At 41.7% G+C, this 14,901-nt stretch overlaps 1 protein-coding gene across 4 annotated transcripts in view; it reads right to left on the bottom strand.

Annotated features, from left to right (window-relative positions):
* The window catches only part of ATP13A5 (ATPase 13A5), a 131,458-nt gene that overhangs the window by 40,300 nt on the left and 76,257 nt on the right, over nt 1-14,901 (bottom strand). For all 4 annotated transcript variants that reach the window (XM_037838149.1, XM_037838169.1, XM_037838159.1 and 1 more), the window contains 6 exons: nt 12,090-12,278; nt 8,287-8,348; nt 6,155-6,305; nt 3,975-4,061; nt 2,691-2,847; nt 604-721 (listed from right to left, as the gene is read on the bottom strand). In XM_037838149.1, the coding sequence (XP_037694077.1) occupies nt 604-721; nt 2,691-2,847; nt 3,975-4,061; nt 6,155-6,305; nt 8,287-8,348; nt 12,090-12,278 (764 nt within the window). The remainder of the gene's footprint in view (nt 1-603; nt 722-2,690; nt 2,848-3,974; nt 4,062-6,154; nt 6,306-8,286; nt 8,349-12,089; nt 12,279-14,901) is intronic.

Below are 14,901 nucleotides of genomic sequence, written 5' to 3'. Positions count from 1 at the left end.
CAAAGAAATAATTTATGACAACCTTAAAAAAAACTGAGAACACTGAAAGGAAAAAAAAAATCTATAGAATATCTAATGGGGACAATTTATCCCCCCCGCCCCACAATGTAATTAAGAATACTGAATTTTTTTTGGTATAAGGGACTAAATTTGTACTCATTTCTTCCCCAGATCCAAGGGAGGTGTAGTATTCAGTCTTGAAAGAAGCCAAGTGACAGCTGTCTCCTTCCCTCAATCCCCTTATAAGTGAGACACTCAGTAAGTCACATAATGTTCTGAAATTGAAAGAGGGTTTGGTTGGCTTTGGTGGAATGAGAGCTGAGACTGAGGTAGGCATGGTATAGCATAGGAGGAAGATAACTCACCAGCATCTGGGAAGCAGGTGATCTTAACTCCCACCCCTGTTCTGCCATTGATCAGCACTGTGACCTGAGCAAGTCCTCCCCAGTCTGGCTTATTGTTGCTCATCTCAGAATCAGGGGACAGGAAGGGATTGATTCTCCATGTCCGAGAGCCTTCGCAGGGATTTGAGCCATCCATCTTAAGGTTCTTTCACTTCATGCACACAGATCCTGCCCCAATGCCAAAATACGAATTCCTTACCTGGCTATACTTTCCACTTCTGAAATCTTCCCCATCTTCAAGGCCTTATGGGCAAGGGCAATAACACGGAAGCCTTGTATTGTGTAATTCCTTAGCTCCTGTGAGAAATTTTGGGGCACTGTAAGGAAAAAAGGTAGGGGTAAATGTAAGGTCATGTCAAAGGCCATCCAGCTCGTAAGTGAGACTACAGGATGCAGTCTCTCAATTCTGTTTTAACTTTCACTCCATGAAAGTCCTTTAATAGAAAAACCACAGCCTCAGCCCAAGGCCACAAACAACTTTATCAGTATATTCTTACTACTCTGATGGAAATGAATGCTAAAGATGTGCTGGTCATCAACTGGGTGTCAAATACACTGACTGGGACCACTGAGGAAGGACCTCAGGATTATGTCATCCTGGCATTTTGTATACTTTGATGAAATGAGGCAAATGGTCAGTCTTCTAGATCAGGGGTTGGCAAACCATAGTGCACAGGCCAAATTCAGCCCACCACCTGTTTTTGTAAATAAAGTTTTATTGGGACACAGCCATGCTTATTCATTTGCATATTGCCTATGGCTGCCTTTGCACTACAATGGCAGAGTTGAGTAGTTGAGTCTCTGTGCAGCCTGCAAAGTCTAAAATATTCACTATCTGACTCTTTAAAGGAAAAGTTTGCCAACCCCTGCTCTAGAAGATAGACGACATAATGCCAATGTTCGTGTATTTTGGTATGGCCATCTTAACTAATGTTTATCTTTTTGTAAAATCTTTGTGGTTTATAATGTTCCTGCAAAGGTATTAGGAGAAATTACAGTGTAATGGGAGCTGTGCTGGCTTAGGTGCCAAAACACCTGAGTTCTAGTCTCCACTCTACTACCACCAGCTCTCTGACCTTGGGCATGTTAAAACTGAGGGGATTGCATGGCTCCATTCAACTCAGACTTTTTATAATTCTAAAGTTATCCTGTATATGGGATTCTCATTTGAGAAATTTCCCAGCTCTCTATTTCTTAAATACAGAAGAAAAAAAGTCACTGAAGATTGTTATCAGTGTGGGTCAAGGATCAGAGGTTAGGGCAAAAGGAAGAATTGGAACAGGTGCCAGAAGAATTAGAAGGTAGGCAAGTGAGAGGCCTAAATCCTTATGGATACAGCAGGGACAATAGATATCAGTTAAATTTTCAGGAAGGTGCTCACTTGTGCCTGTGTGCCCTCTCCTCCCCCCACCAAAAAAAGAGAAGTATCATCTGTTGATCTGGGAAGGATAAGGTTAACACAGCTTTGAGAAAGGTCAAAGTCGGAAAAAAGGGGTATTTCTAAAGTATAAAACTACTCCAAATAGAAAAGTTAAAGTTAAAGCAATCATTTGACAAATCAAAAATTCTGTGCACAAGTTGATGGCTATCAGCAATCATAGGGAGAATATAGATGAAAATCAGGAGAAAAAAGGCCAATTTTATCCAAATGAACTCATTTGAATGCAACAATATTCTTATAAATCTGGGCTGCTGCTTAGAGAGTGCATATGTTGACAAGACTAAGAAACAATACAAATCAGCTCAAAATCTGGCCCAGAAAGATGAAATTGCTGTGAAAATGATCAATCACTAGCTCTAATGCCATCTAATTTACTTTAATCACATTTGTTTTTCTAAAAAGATTCATCTTTTCTTCATTTCCCTTTCATAGGTCTGTCTGAACCCCCATAAATGGACCAGCCTCCAGGAGGTGAGGCAGTACCCTTCTCTACAGTGTTAGTCTAGTGCCCTGACCATTCCTTTCAGTTCCCTTTGATGTCCTTATTCTCACTCTCCCCTTCCTGGCTGTCTCACCCCTCCGGGGAGCTCCCTATTCTGGCTCCCCATTCTTGCTTCTTTTCTTGGCATCCCACTTTGTTTATGCTTTTCTGGCTGGAACACAGCCTGATATTGACTCTCTGCCTTGAAATCATCACCTCTGCCTTTTGGAACCAACTGGGCCCAATTCCCACCCAACAAGAAAATGGTTCATCCCCACAGTCACTGATTTAGGTTTGTTTGCTTTTATGTACCGGTGCTTTTAAAATGTTTCACATCCTGAAACAGAAAATTGTCAGCTGGTACCTGTTTCAGATCTGCAGAACCTGGTTACCATCTCTGGAGCACCCTTCATGTAGACATGGAAGTGATCCTCCCCAGTCAGCTGAGCAATCACAGACATCCTCTGCAGACTCGAAGAAAATGGAAACTGGCGCAAGATGGTGATGGCTTTCACGGGACTCTGTGAGTGCATCCAACAAAGCGGAAGTTTTAAGAAGCCTTTTTAAATTAACTTTATTTGTCAAAAACTTAAAAAGACATTTCTAAACAAAATAAAACACAGGAATAGGAAAAACAAATATCCTAAAATAACTTCATTGCTTCCAATATGCTGCTACCATACCACAAGAAAATTAACAAACCATAGTCATTCCTGAGCGTTCCCATATCGTTAAGATTACCCCCAATACCTTATCTGTTCTTATTAGATTATGGTTCCCCCTTCACTAGCTGCTATCTATCTCTAGGTCCCTTATATTCTACAATGTAAGACACTTGTTTTACGTTTTTCACAGAGTTCATGTTAGTGGTAACATAAAAAGTTTCTCCTTTTGTATCTGACTTATTTCATTCGATATTATGTTCTCAGGGTTCATCAATATTGTCATATGCTTCACAACCTCTTTCCTTCTCACTGCTGCTTAATATTCCATCGTCTGTATGTACCACATTTTGTTTATCTTCAAAAGTTTATTAAAAGAAGTTTTAAGTGAGATTTAGCAAATGTGCACCAACAAACCGGGGTTACTCTGCAATATGATGTGATCCCGAGGAGCCCAGGGACATTGTAAAGCAGACTTGCCACAACATTGATATTTTGGGGGCTGGATCTAAGGTGACTCCTTCCCCTTGACTGCCAGGAGAAATCCTAATCACTTTCCAAGCAAAACACATGGGTCACCTCCTCTGTGTGCTTCTGTTTCCCAGGAACAGCATTCACTCCCTCCTCTGGATTCCCAGGGCTCTTTCTTCCACCCTTTTCATGGAACTTAGCACATTGTATTGCACTTATTTGTACATATTTTGATTTTTCTACCAGACTATGTTCTCCTCCAGTACAAAGCACAGCACATCTCATTTTAAAATTTCTCTACCCACTCGCACCTAGCAAGTGTTCTAGAATACATAGATAATTCGTGTTTGTTGAACAAACTAATGGATACATTCAGGAGTGAAGAAATGACTAAACCAACTATGGAAACTGTCAGGATTAGGAGGAAGAATAGGAATATAAAAATTTGTGAAAGTCAGGAAAGTTTAACCAGCTTTAAGGGGAAAGAGCTAAAGATTTAAAGAAGCAAATCATACCTGACTGGCTTTTGGTCCTGGTTTTATTATTGTGCTTGAATCTGACATCCCAAATTTACAGTAGTCTACATTGCAGTCTTCCATTTTCTGTTTTAAAATGAAAGCATTCATAAGACTCCTTAGAGAAAAATAATAAGAAAGAAATATCTTATATGCTAGCACTCTAATCTTTTCAAAGCCCTTTTTCACATTTTTTCTCTTCTAGTCCAATTATCTTAATACCTTCATTGTCAAATTCCTATTGTGTTGATTTATATTAAAGACCTTATTGTAGAATGCCAAATAGCCAGAGATATTGTGAATTCATTTAAGTAGCAATTGATAGAAGTGCTAGCTACAAGTCAATGGTGCTTCCTAAATGGTTATGTCTAGTAATTGGAAATGGGTTTAAAAGGAGATCTACTCTCCAATATAGATGAGCACATTAGCTCTCAGGTGAGGTAGGATTGTGTCCTGAGATAAACATGGGACTACTTCTTATGCCATATTTATGCCACTAGCCTAGTTTGTTAGCTAGATATTTAGCATGTTAACTTCTAGCAAGTTAGAAAACACGTTTGAAAATGATTTGTATTTTTTGCTGTTACAACAGTAGTAATCATACCATCTGAGAAGCCAGTATTAATCTAAAATATGGAGAATGCAGTAGGATATGTAAATAGAAGAGGACAGAAAATATGAGACAGCATCTGGTCTCTACTCTGTCACTTACTTGTTTAAACTTGGAGACATCTCTTCATTTCTTCTGCAAAATATTCTGACATCCTTTCTAATGCTAAAATTCTTAGTGTCTCTAGGGACATTTCCACTCCCTCTTCTGTTTAGTGGAGGCCTTCAAATTACCAGAAGATATTCAATCCACGTCTGCTTCTGACCCAGCATTAATGTTTATCCTGATTGTCTAAAACACAATGAACTATCTAATATTTTTATGTTGTTTTTTGTTTGGTAGTGGTGGATACACTGTTCTTATGGATACTTCTTATAGAGTTAATACTCAAAATTTATGCTCCAAGACAAGACCTAGACTTGTACGTCATTTGTACAGATTGACTGACCTTCCTCTGATGGAGAAAGGGACACTGTGAGGACCAGGACAAAGGTCGCGCGTAATAACAATGACCCTGTGTTGACTCCAATGCTGCTGGTAAGCATATTGCTTATAGTAAGTACACTGATTTCTTTCTCCTTTGATTCCTATCTTTGTAGGAACTTTGTTGAGACCTTTTTGGAGGGCAATAGCTGTGTTTAATTAATTACTTAGTGAATACCTTCCCCTCATTTGGCATTCTATAGTACTCAATACCCCTGTAGGTTCACCGACTCAATGCTCACCACAACTCCATGAACGAGACATTATTATCCCAAATGTACAGACGAGGTAACAGACTCAGAGTTTTGGTTCCAGACATGCGGTCACATAGCCAGAGACAAGGGGAGTAGAGAATTCTTCCCACTGTGTCTTACTGGCCTCCAGGGCAGGTTTAGACCCTTTGACTGTCACTCATGCTCAGTGCAGAGCAGTGAACTGGTTGGACCCAGGATCTTTCAGTTTGGTAACTAGATTTAGGCTCTCTAAAATAGTAGCCTCCAGCCACTTGTGGTTATTTAATTTTAAGTTAATTAAAATTAAATAAAATTAAAAGTGCAGTTCCTCAATTGCATAGCCACATTTCAAGTGCTCAACAGCCACATATGACTGGTGGCTTCTGCATAGGACAGCACAGATGGAGAACATCTTCATCTTTGCAGAAAGTTCTATTGGATAGCACTGCTCCAGGTTACTTCCCCTGAGGTATTCTGGAGAACATCTGGACAATGATGTGGCCTGTCAATTAGGTGTCTGTGGTCAAATAGGTTTGGTAAATGCTGCATAGTATATTTGCTTCCTGAACATTCACAATGCTTCACAATAAATTGAAGTAATCCCACAGTCAAGAAATCAATATAATATTGTTTAAGCAGAAGTTCCCCAATTTATTTGATTGTTTCCTTTTTCATGTTAACAGGGTACATTGGAAAAGAGGTTGGGAAATTCTGGTAGGATCAGACCTCCATTCATGCATGCTATTTCTGAATCTTCTCTGGGATTTCAACAAAGTTAGAAAAATTTGAACGCTCCCAGTAAGTATTTCTTCACGTTTTCCTCATTCAATTAAAGCAAGAAACTATCACCTTACCCAAGCGGTGCCCTCAAACATTTTGAGGTCCAAAGGGTCTCCCTGGATGGTCCCCTCGAGAAGTATCAGAGAGTGGCAGCTGGCCATGGCCGCGCACAGCGGGCTCCACGGCAAAGCCCTGCCCGAGGCAAAGCTGTGGACTTCCTGGAAACTAGTGGAGAAGATAATCAGTAAGTTAAGGTCTACAGTAAAATAATTTTTGCACACTCTGTCCCATAACTCTTTCTAAGGTAGTGCTACAGTCATGGAACCCTTATGCTCAAAATTCTTCACTGGCTCCCCATGCCCTGTATGATAAAGTCCAAACTCCTTTGCTGGGTGTTCAAGACCCTGCCTGCTCCACTTCTAACTAGCCTTACAGCTTCCACTTCTACAAATATCTTTGATGCTATGGATTCTACGGCCAAATTAAACTACTTGTCCAGGGACTTCCATGCCCTTGAGCCTCTGCTCACTGATTCCTCATTTTCTAATTGGAGTATTCAGCCTGCAGAGTGATTTTTATAAAACCCTCCTTTGAGTTAGATGTGAATGTCCTTCTCAACAGTTTGCCACTGGCCAATCAATACTATAATTTCAGAGGGCTTGGATATAATCACAGGGAATGTTGTCATGTTATTTGCAGCCAGCCTGCAGAGTAGCAGAATCATGGGAAAGCTGATGAGCAGACAACTCTGAGCTAAAACCTTCCAAATCCACAGAGATGGCTCTAGAAAGCTACCCCCACCCCCCCAGGCAAGAAGTGTCAAGGCTAAGGACATAGCAGGGTGGAAAAGAAGCCTACCAGGTGGTTCCAGTCAAGTAAAAGCATGCGTGGACTGGAGTATTTCTCACTATTCAGCCCTTGGGAGTTTGCCTCCATTTCCTGAAACTCTTGGCCTAGACATGCCACTTCTAAAGCCCATTTTCCTCTTTGACTGTATAGACTGGTTTGGTTTACCCGCATCTCCTCCCACTTTAGAGCAGAATAGTAATTGTGCTTAGTTGTTTCTATTCCCCCAAAAGCTTCAGAGTGCTAGGAGCAAGGTAGGGAGAGGAAGGATGGAAACTGCAAACACCGTTCCTCTTTCACACCATATGAAGGCCTGCCCAGGGCATCTGAGCAGCCAGAAGCAGACACACAGTGAGTGGGGTTAGAGCCAGTAGTTCCTGGAGGCCTGGCCCAGGGTTTCTTCTGCAACAGCTTCTGGTCTGTGGCTCCTGCTGCACCTGGCCCCATCACTGTCTTAGAAGCCCGTACACAGCTCCTCCTCTAACTGACAGTCTCAGCCACTGTTTGTAGCGAAGGTGGGGAACCAGCGCTTAAGAGCAGAGCCCACCTCTGCACTCAGACTGAGAAGGCAGGTCTCAGCCCCACAGGGAAGGGAGCCAGGAGCTCGGGGCACTCTCTCAGGAAGAGCAGCCCTCTCGGCTCCAGCTCTGCTCTGGGGTAGGCATCTATGCCTTCAGCCTCTCCCTTCCTTAGTGCCAGCTTGTCATATCTGCCTGTCAAAGTTCTAGCCATACACCCTTCAAAACCCATCTCAAATACCATCTCTTTCATGTGGTTTTCCTTAAGCCACTCATTTTCAGAATTAATTTCCACCTTTTACCTGCCATGTTATAAAAATCAGCACTCCATATTATATCAGGAAATCATTATTATTTCTCCTTTGCTCTGATATTTGTGCCTTAAAATTAATATTTTTTATGTCCTGTGATGTATATTGAATGTGGGTGCATTTGCATCTTTTTTATCCTACTAGCCTGAACTCTGTAGAGAGGAGACGGAGCCCTTCTTTTCTGATTCCCCCACCATACCTGCCCAAACTAGCTTCCCAAGAAGTCTTTGCACAGTCCTGATTTCATTCTTTGCTCCTCTGTTTCATTCATTCAGCTTCTTAATCATCCACATCATTGTATCCCTTTTTGTATTTTTTCATTTGGAATTTAAAGACTACTTTCCCTGTCTAATTTTGAACTTAGGACTCATTTAGTTAAACAAGTTAGAATAATTGGGAGCTGGTTCCAGCCCATTTATATATACACATATACATTGATGCAACATTCCCCTCTCACCACTGGACAAATGGAACTGAGTATCACCAAGGTAACCACACCAACTGTACACGGCATTCACATAAGGGGCCTACCAGTTGTCAGCAGTAGGAACCGTCCCCCAGAGGTCCAGCCCATCTTCTGTAAGAGTCCCAGTCTAAATAAAATTAGAATTGGTATTAGCATCTGCTTTAAAGCTCTGCACGATATCATGATTTAAAAAACACCAAGGTTCCAAGAAATCCTAGCTGTTCAAAGCTTCTTTGGAAGCATCAAACTTTAAATCAGACAGAAAGATTAGGCAGGTGATAAATTATCTCTAAAAGACCATGTTGATAGTTAAATGATTTACATTACCAATTATGACAATGAAATGCAAGTGTTTTGTTTAATTTTGTTTTTGTTTGTTTATTGTTGTAACTGGTTGTTGTTAAATGGGCAAAGTTCAGTGAGTGGCAATCCAACAAGAACAAGCTTGGGTTTGACTTTCCGGTTGGCACCTGCTGTCATTCTAAAACAGAGCTCAGAATTTTTTTCTTTCTTTTCAAGACTATTTAGTTCACAGTTTGCCATCTGGTTCACAGTAATTTTCTAAAAATATGGGTGACATGGTGGCTGTCCAGATTGATAATGAAATGTTGATATGGGGATTTGAGACTATAGAGAGAAACTGAGTGCTAATAATAAATATTAATTAAAGCCCATGAATGGGTTTTGTTGTTAGATTGAGAGGAAAATGGTCAGGAGATTTGATTTGCTGTTATTGGAGAGTATTTGTCAGATAATGTAACAGAGAAAGCAAGATGGAACAGAGTAGTATCACAGTGCTTTTAATTTCCTCAATGCTTCACAGTCATTCATTAATTACAGACCCTGGTGTCTTTATGAGGCAGGCTAACAACATTAGTCCTGCTTAACATCGAGTAAGTGTAAGTGGAGTTGGCTATGAGCCACTTTAGCACTGTCAGGGAGCATGGAGCATTACAAAACACTACACAATATCCTCTTTCAACACTGCCAGCCAGGTCTCTGACACTTTTTTTTAAGGTCACCTCTAAATAAGTCATTGAATTTTCTAGTTTTCTCTCAAATGACATCTTCTACCATCACAACACATTACATTAGCATAATCCTTTAAAGTGAAGTAAATGCTTTCCATTCTTATAACTGAGTCAGCAGGGTAGAGACATTCTCACCTTAGAGGTGAAATGAGCGGCCCAAGGGCACAGGGCATAACCAGAACCATGGCCTTTTGGAGTCTCCCACCAGATTAGAAATACTAAGTGAATTCTGCAAGGTGTGTGGAAAGACAACATCCATTCTGCATTTCCAGATTAAAGCCATAAGGAATCTTTGTTTCATTAATACACTTGGACTTCACAGAATGCAAACGAGCTTGTGTGAGTTATTTCTTGGAAAACCACTGCAACAAAAAAGCTATTTGCTTCACTTCCCTCCTGTATTTTTTAAGCGCCCAACCCATGTATTTAGATTCCAAATCCCCTAGAGTTGGTCCATTTCAAAAAGAGTTAGTAACTTAATTCAAACTGAAATGATTTCCTAATGATTTGATTATGTTTTCAAACATCAATATTTTGAACATGAAAACAGATGATACTGTAGCAAAACAGAAATGGGACCATGTTATTTCTCTATGAGAAAATGACCTTTATACAATAAAGCTAGCCATAAGTAGAAAGAAAACAGAATTATATTTGAGATTCTAAAGGGAATAAGATAGAAAATGAAAACTTCTTAGCATAAATACAAGTCCAGGCTTGGGCTGAATTGAATAGAAAAGAAGGAAAGAAGTTGTTTTAGAGAACTTGATAACAAAACCAACCCAAACTAGAAATATATATGGCAATAAAAGTACTCAGAAGCCCAGTGGTAGAGATCTTCTAAATTGAAATAACTCTAGATGGAAATCCCATTAATTGTGGAGTGTTTTATTCCAACATCATGTTGATAGAGTTTTATAATGTAAAAGCTGGAAGGAAATTTAGGGATTAATTGTAATTCAACCTTTTTATCTTAAAAAGTCACAAAGAAACTTAGTGTCAAGTTCGGGATTAGACTTCTCATTTTGCTGATGCCCAACCAAGAGTTCTTTGCATTATGCCGTGCTGCCGTGCCATACAGAATTGGGCCAAGTATGCCTAGAAAGGCCCCTCAGGCAATCTAGTAAAGGAGTACATGAGGATGCAGAGGACAAGGTTTTATACAGGAAATAAACTAAATGCCCTTTGGAAAAAATTAGTTTATAAAACAGACGAAGATATGATGAACATGTTTTATAAATCTTCCTCCCATATTCCAGGCCTAGTGAGGCTGATGGGTAAGTCATAGGAGTCCCTATCAGAAAACTTCCAAGGGGTTGTCATTGGGCCCTGAATCCAAAATGAAGCTTTTGTTAACTCTACTGGTTTTTGACTGCTGGCAGTGGAGGAACTTCTCTGCCAGACAAAGCACAATAGAGTAAAACTGAAATAATCAAAGATATATGCCGCATCTGATTGGTGACCAATGAGTCAATTCTACCTCATGGGTCTCTCCAGTTTGTCCTCTACTCTCCACTCTTGCCCTCATGGTCTTGGGCAATGAATTAGCTCTTCAGTTGGCCCTGGATGTCCTCCAGACAGGGCTTCTGCCGCAGTCCTGTCTCCTTCCCATCCTTCCTTTCTCACCAGTTCTCCCAGATGCACTATATAAAACACATCTATAAAAATGTCATTGGCACTCCTTTTCCTTCAAGACAAGGCCCCACTCAGCTTGGCACAGCAGGCCCTTACCTATTGGTGTCTCCCTCTCTAGCTTCACTTCCTACCCAACAGCCTACTCTCCGGCCACACCCTGCTGCCCTCTGCTCCCCACCTGCCCCAGGCCCTTCACACCCATGTGCTTCTGACCTGCTGTCCTCCAATGCTGGGGCCCATTCCCTCCCCTCAGTCCACCCAACAACCAAAGCCACAGCTCAGTAGCAGGTAACTATGCCCTGAAGCTTTGCTCAGACTTCTAGGAAGCAGGCATCTCATGGCATTCCAGTGTTTACACCCTCATTTTCCCTGCTTCCTCAGGTAGACCATGAGCTTCCCAAGAGCAAGGAACATCTCAATGGGGCTTTCTAACAGCACGGGGCATGGCTCACCACCTATGTGGGTTAATTAAGAAAATGGCAAAAGATGCTTCCTTTATCAGTTATTCAAGCGCAAATGAACCAAAGACACTGCATTAAGCAGTTCGGCTGTTGGATCTGAACACAGGGGCTTACTCTGAAGTCCCTCTGGGTCCCCATAGGAAAGCCAGGGGACAAGGTCTCAGGACCCACCTGCAGCAGCAGCCCTCCCCATCTGGAATATTCTCCTCCTCTGCCACCTTTCCAGCTCCCTAAGCACCCCCAAGACCTTCCCAAGCCCTGAACCTTGATCTTTGGGGTCGCAAAAGGGAAAAGAGGAGCCAAACTGTTAAAATACTTGTAATTGTCCACTCCCCTCCTCGCCTTCCTAAAGAAGCAAAGGAGGAGAAAGCAATGTGTTCACTCAAGCTCTGGGACACAGCATTTCAGGGAACAGAAATTTTCTTTGAATTCTTTTTGCCTGAAAAAAATCCAGTCACTCAAATTATGACAGGAAGAGATTGTTTGAAACACAAAACCCAAAGCAGAAACAAAAATATTAAATTTCACAGAGCAAAGTTCATGATGTGATGGCTAACTCTTTACTTGGTGAAGTGGGCTTCTAGACCATGGCCTCACTCCAGCTCAAGGTGGGGCCTTCTCTGGCCTCAGTGTCTCATCTGTAAAATGAGGGCGCTGGACTAGACATTCTCTGAGACCCTTCCTGGCCAGCTCTGCCATGTTTGAAATCATTAACCTCCAACCTGGAAATTTGGATCATACTTTGTCAAAGCACACGAGGTTTATTTGCCCGCACATATTGATCCTCTGTGGGGAAATACAGAAGATTTTCTTTTTCTTCAGCCTCTTCTGTGCATACACGATGCCTGTGGTGAGGGCGGCTGGCAGCACGGGTGGGACAGTCACAGTCAAGAGGAGCAGGGACATGGTCGCAGTGTCTCTTGGAGGGACCTGGAGAGGAGAGGGATGTAAAGATCAGTCCAGCAGAGCAGGCTGGCAGCTCTCCTGGCAACATTATCCTGTGACAACATAGAAGCCCCAGACCCTTTGGCTCAGAATGCTCTTGGGACTGTGCCTAAGGAATAAACAAATTGTCTCCCATTGCAGAAGAAAGCAGACGCCAAATCCCTATTCCATATCCATCCCGACCTTTCCTGAATCTGTTTTCTCTCCCCTTAACACCTCTGCCCAGATAGCCCATCCTTTCTCTGCCCATCACATCCTCTGGGCTCCCCGGACACTTGGTCTGGTCTTTGATTATAACAGCTTACATACAGCCTTGACTTTTGGCTTATAAATCTCTCTACCCCACTAGTCTACAAATTCCTCAGATGCAGCAGCTGTGGCTTATTCCTCTTTGAAGTCCCAGAGCCCAGCACAGTATCTGTTCCAGAGGAGAGGCTGACTTCACATATTGAATGAATGGCAACCTGATAAAAAATATGACCAAGATTCTGCCAAGATCCCTTCATATATTATTATCTATAGGGAAATCAATAATAAAAATAGCTTGCTGTATTGGACACTTACTGTGGAGCAGGCAGTGTGCTAGGGTACATGCATTGTTTCATTTACTCCTTATGACGTGATGTGAATGCTGTTATTTTCTCCATTTAACAGATGAGGATACTGAGGCTTAAAAACATAAATAACTTTCCCAAGACCCCATGCTAAGTAAGTGGTGAGGATCTGAAACCTTGTCCGTCCTACTTCTAGTACCCAATAAAACACTGACCTCAATGTTATATTATTGCACCAATTCTCAGTGAGTTTGGATCCCAAGCAGGTTTGCAGAGGGGGCTCACACAGCTCATTCATAGGCGAATCAGATCACATCATTGCCTGTTTTATTTTTCACATGCCCTAGATATTAATGGCTCTACCTTCTACCACCTTTCATGAAAGAAACCACTATTTTGGTCACTGAGTCCTCTTTTGAACAATGGAAACATAGATTCAAGTTCAGTACAGTGGCTGCTAGCTTTTGTCCAATCTCAGTTTATCACAAAGCCCTCATTCCTGCTTTTCCCCACCAGGGCCACAGAGGAAGTGTGACCCTGAGGACTCAGCCCTGTCTCATCCTGAACCAGTGCACACAGAGACAGCCAATAGGCCCACAGTCTCTGACCCATAAGAAAACGGGGCTTGGGATTAGTCTTGTTGCCTTAGTGTATATTAGATGTTGACTCCTGCCCAGGAAACCTTCATTCCCAGCGACTGCCAACTTCCCTGCTTCCCAGATGAAACTGGCACAAATGCCTCAAATTCCAGCTCCACTGGCCTTGATATTCTGCCTAGCTCTTTCCAGGATCCATTCAACTAGTGACAGGATGCCCTGCCCTCCTCCACTGTCCCCTACCCTGGAAATGCTCCCTGGAGACTTATTTCAAATTGAAATGACTACTTGGTGCTTACACATAAGCATGAATATTGCCTAGAAATTCTTGCTACTGTGTCTTTGTTCAACAATACTTAACTTTCCCCAACACACACACACACACACACACACACACACACACACACACAGAAAGAGAAAGAACATACACATGCCACCAGTTTTGGCATTGTAATTAGGCCAGGCCTGTCTAGTTTGGACTCTTAGAAACCCATGTTTAGACCCTTTTATTCACAATTTCCTCTCTTTTCCTACCCACCCTCACTGCTAAAATTCACCATATGTTACAGTGAGACTGCATGGTTCACGACAGAATCAGACTTTCACAGCCAGAAAGGACCTCAGAGGACATTTGTGACAACCCTCCCCTTCCCCAGCCATCTCTGCTATGAAGAGATGCATCTAAATGAAACTCAACTCCCTGAAGCTTAAAAGGAAGTGGTGTTCCATGCTGCATACAGCCCTGTAACACTAGAAAGTTAATTTCATTTCAGAACCCAACCAGAACACGTCAGCAATTCATTGACTGCATGATGTGTTAGGCATTACGTGGGGGCAAGGTGCATCAAATACTTTAGAAAAAAGTTCAAACTTCTAGACATGGCATTCAAGATCCCCTTGAATCTGATCTACTTTTATTTTGCTAGATTTATCTCTTAATTGCTTGTTAGTCCCAGAAGACCCCTGTGCATTTTTTCCTCTGTCTTTTGCTGACTCAAATTAACATGCCCTTCCCATTCTCTGATATGATTGATGAAATCCTCCCTGCCCCACATTGTATCAGGCTTGAGAAAAGCATTATTTACTCTGAGACTGTTTGGGTGTGGGGATCACACATAAGTCATAACCCCTTGTCCCCATCCAAGGGGTTAAACGAGCTGATGAATTTCACAGATTTTTTCATAGTTGCATTATCCAACGTGATTGCCACTAACCAAATATGGCTATTTAAATTTAAATGCAAATTAGTTAAAAGGAAATAGAATTAAAAATTCATTTCCTCAAGTACACCAGCCACATGTGGCTAAGGGCTACCATATTGGACAGTGTAGATATGGAATATTTCTTGCATTTGAGAAAGCTCTATTGGACAGTGCGAATTCACAGAATGGTGGTACTATGAGGTAAACTCATCTAACCCTCCTGAGTTAGGTCAGGTTCTTAAAGAAAGCTGTGCTA

Source organism: Choloepus didactylus, chromosome 1 (assembly GCF_015220235.1).
Source record: "Choloepus didactylus isolate mChoDid1 chromosome 1, mChoDid1.pri, whole genome shotgun sequence".
In the NCBI taxonomy this organism is placed as follows: Eukaryota; Metazoa; Chordata; class Mammalia; order Pilosa; family Megalonychidae; genus Choloepus; species Choloepus didactylus.
The sequence above is the reverse complement of the archived record's forward strand: the minus strand, read 5'-3'. Positions and strand labels throughout refer to the sequence as shown.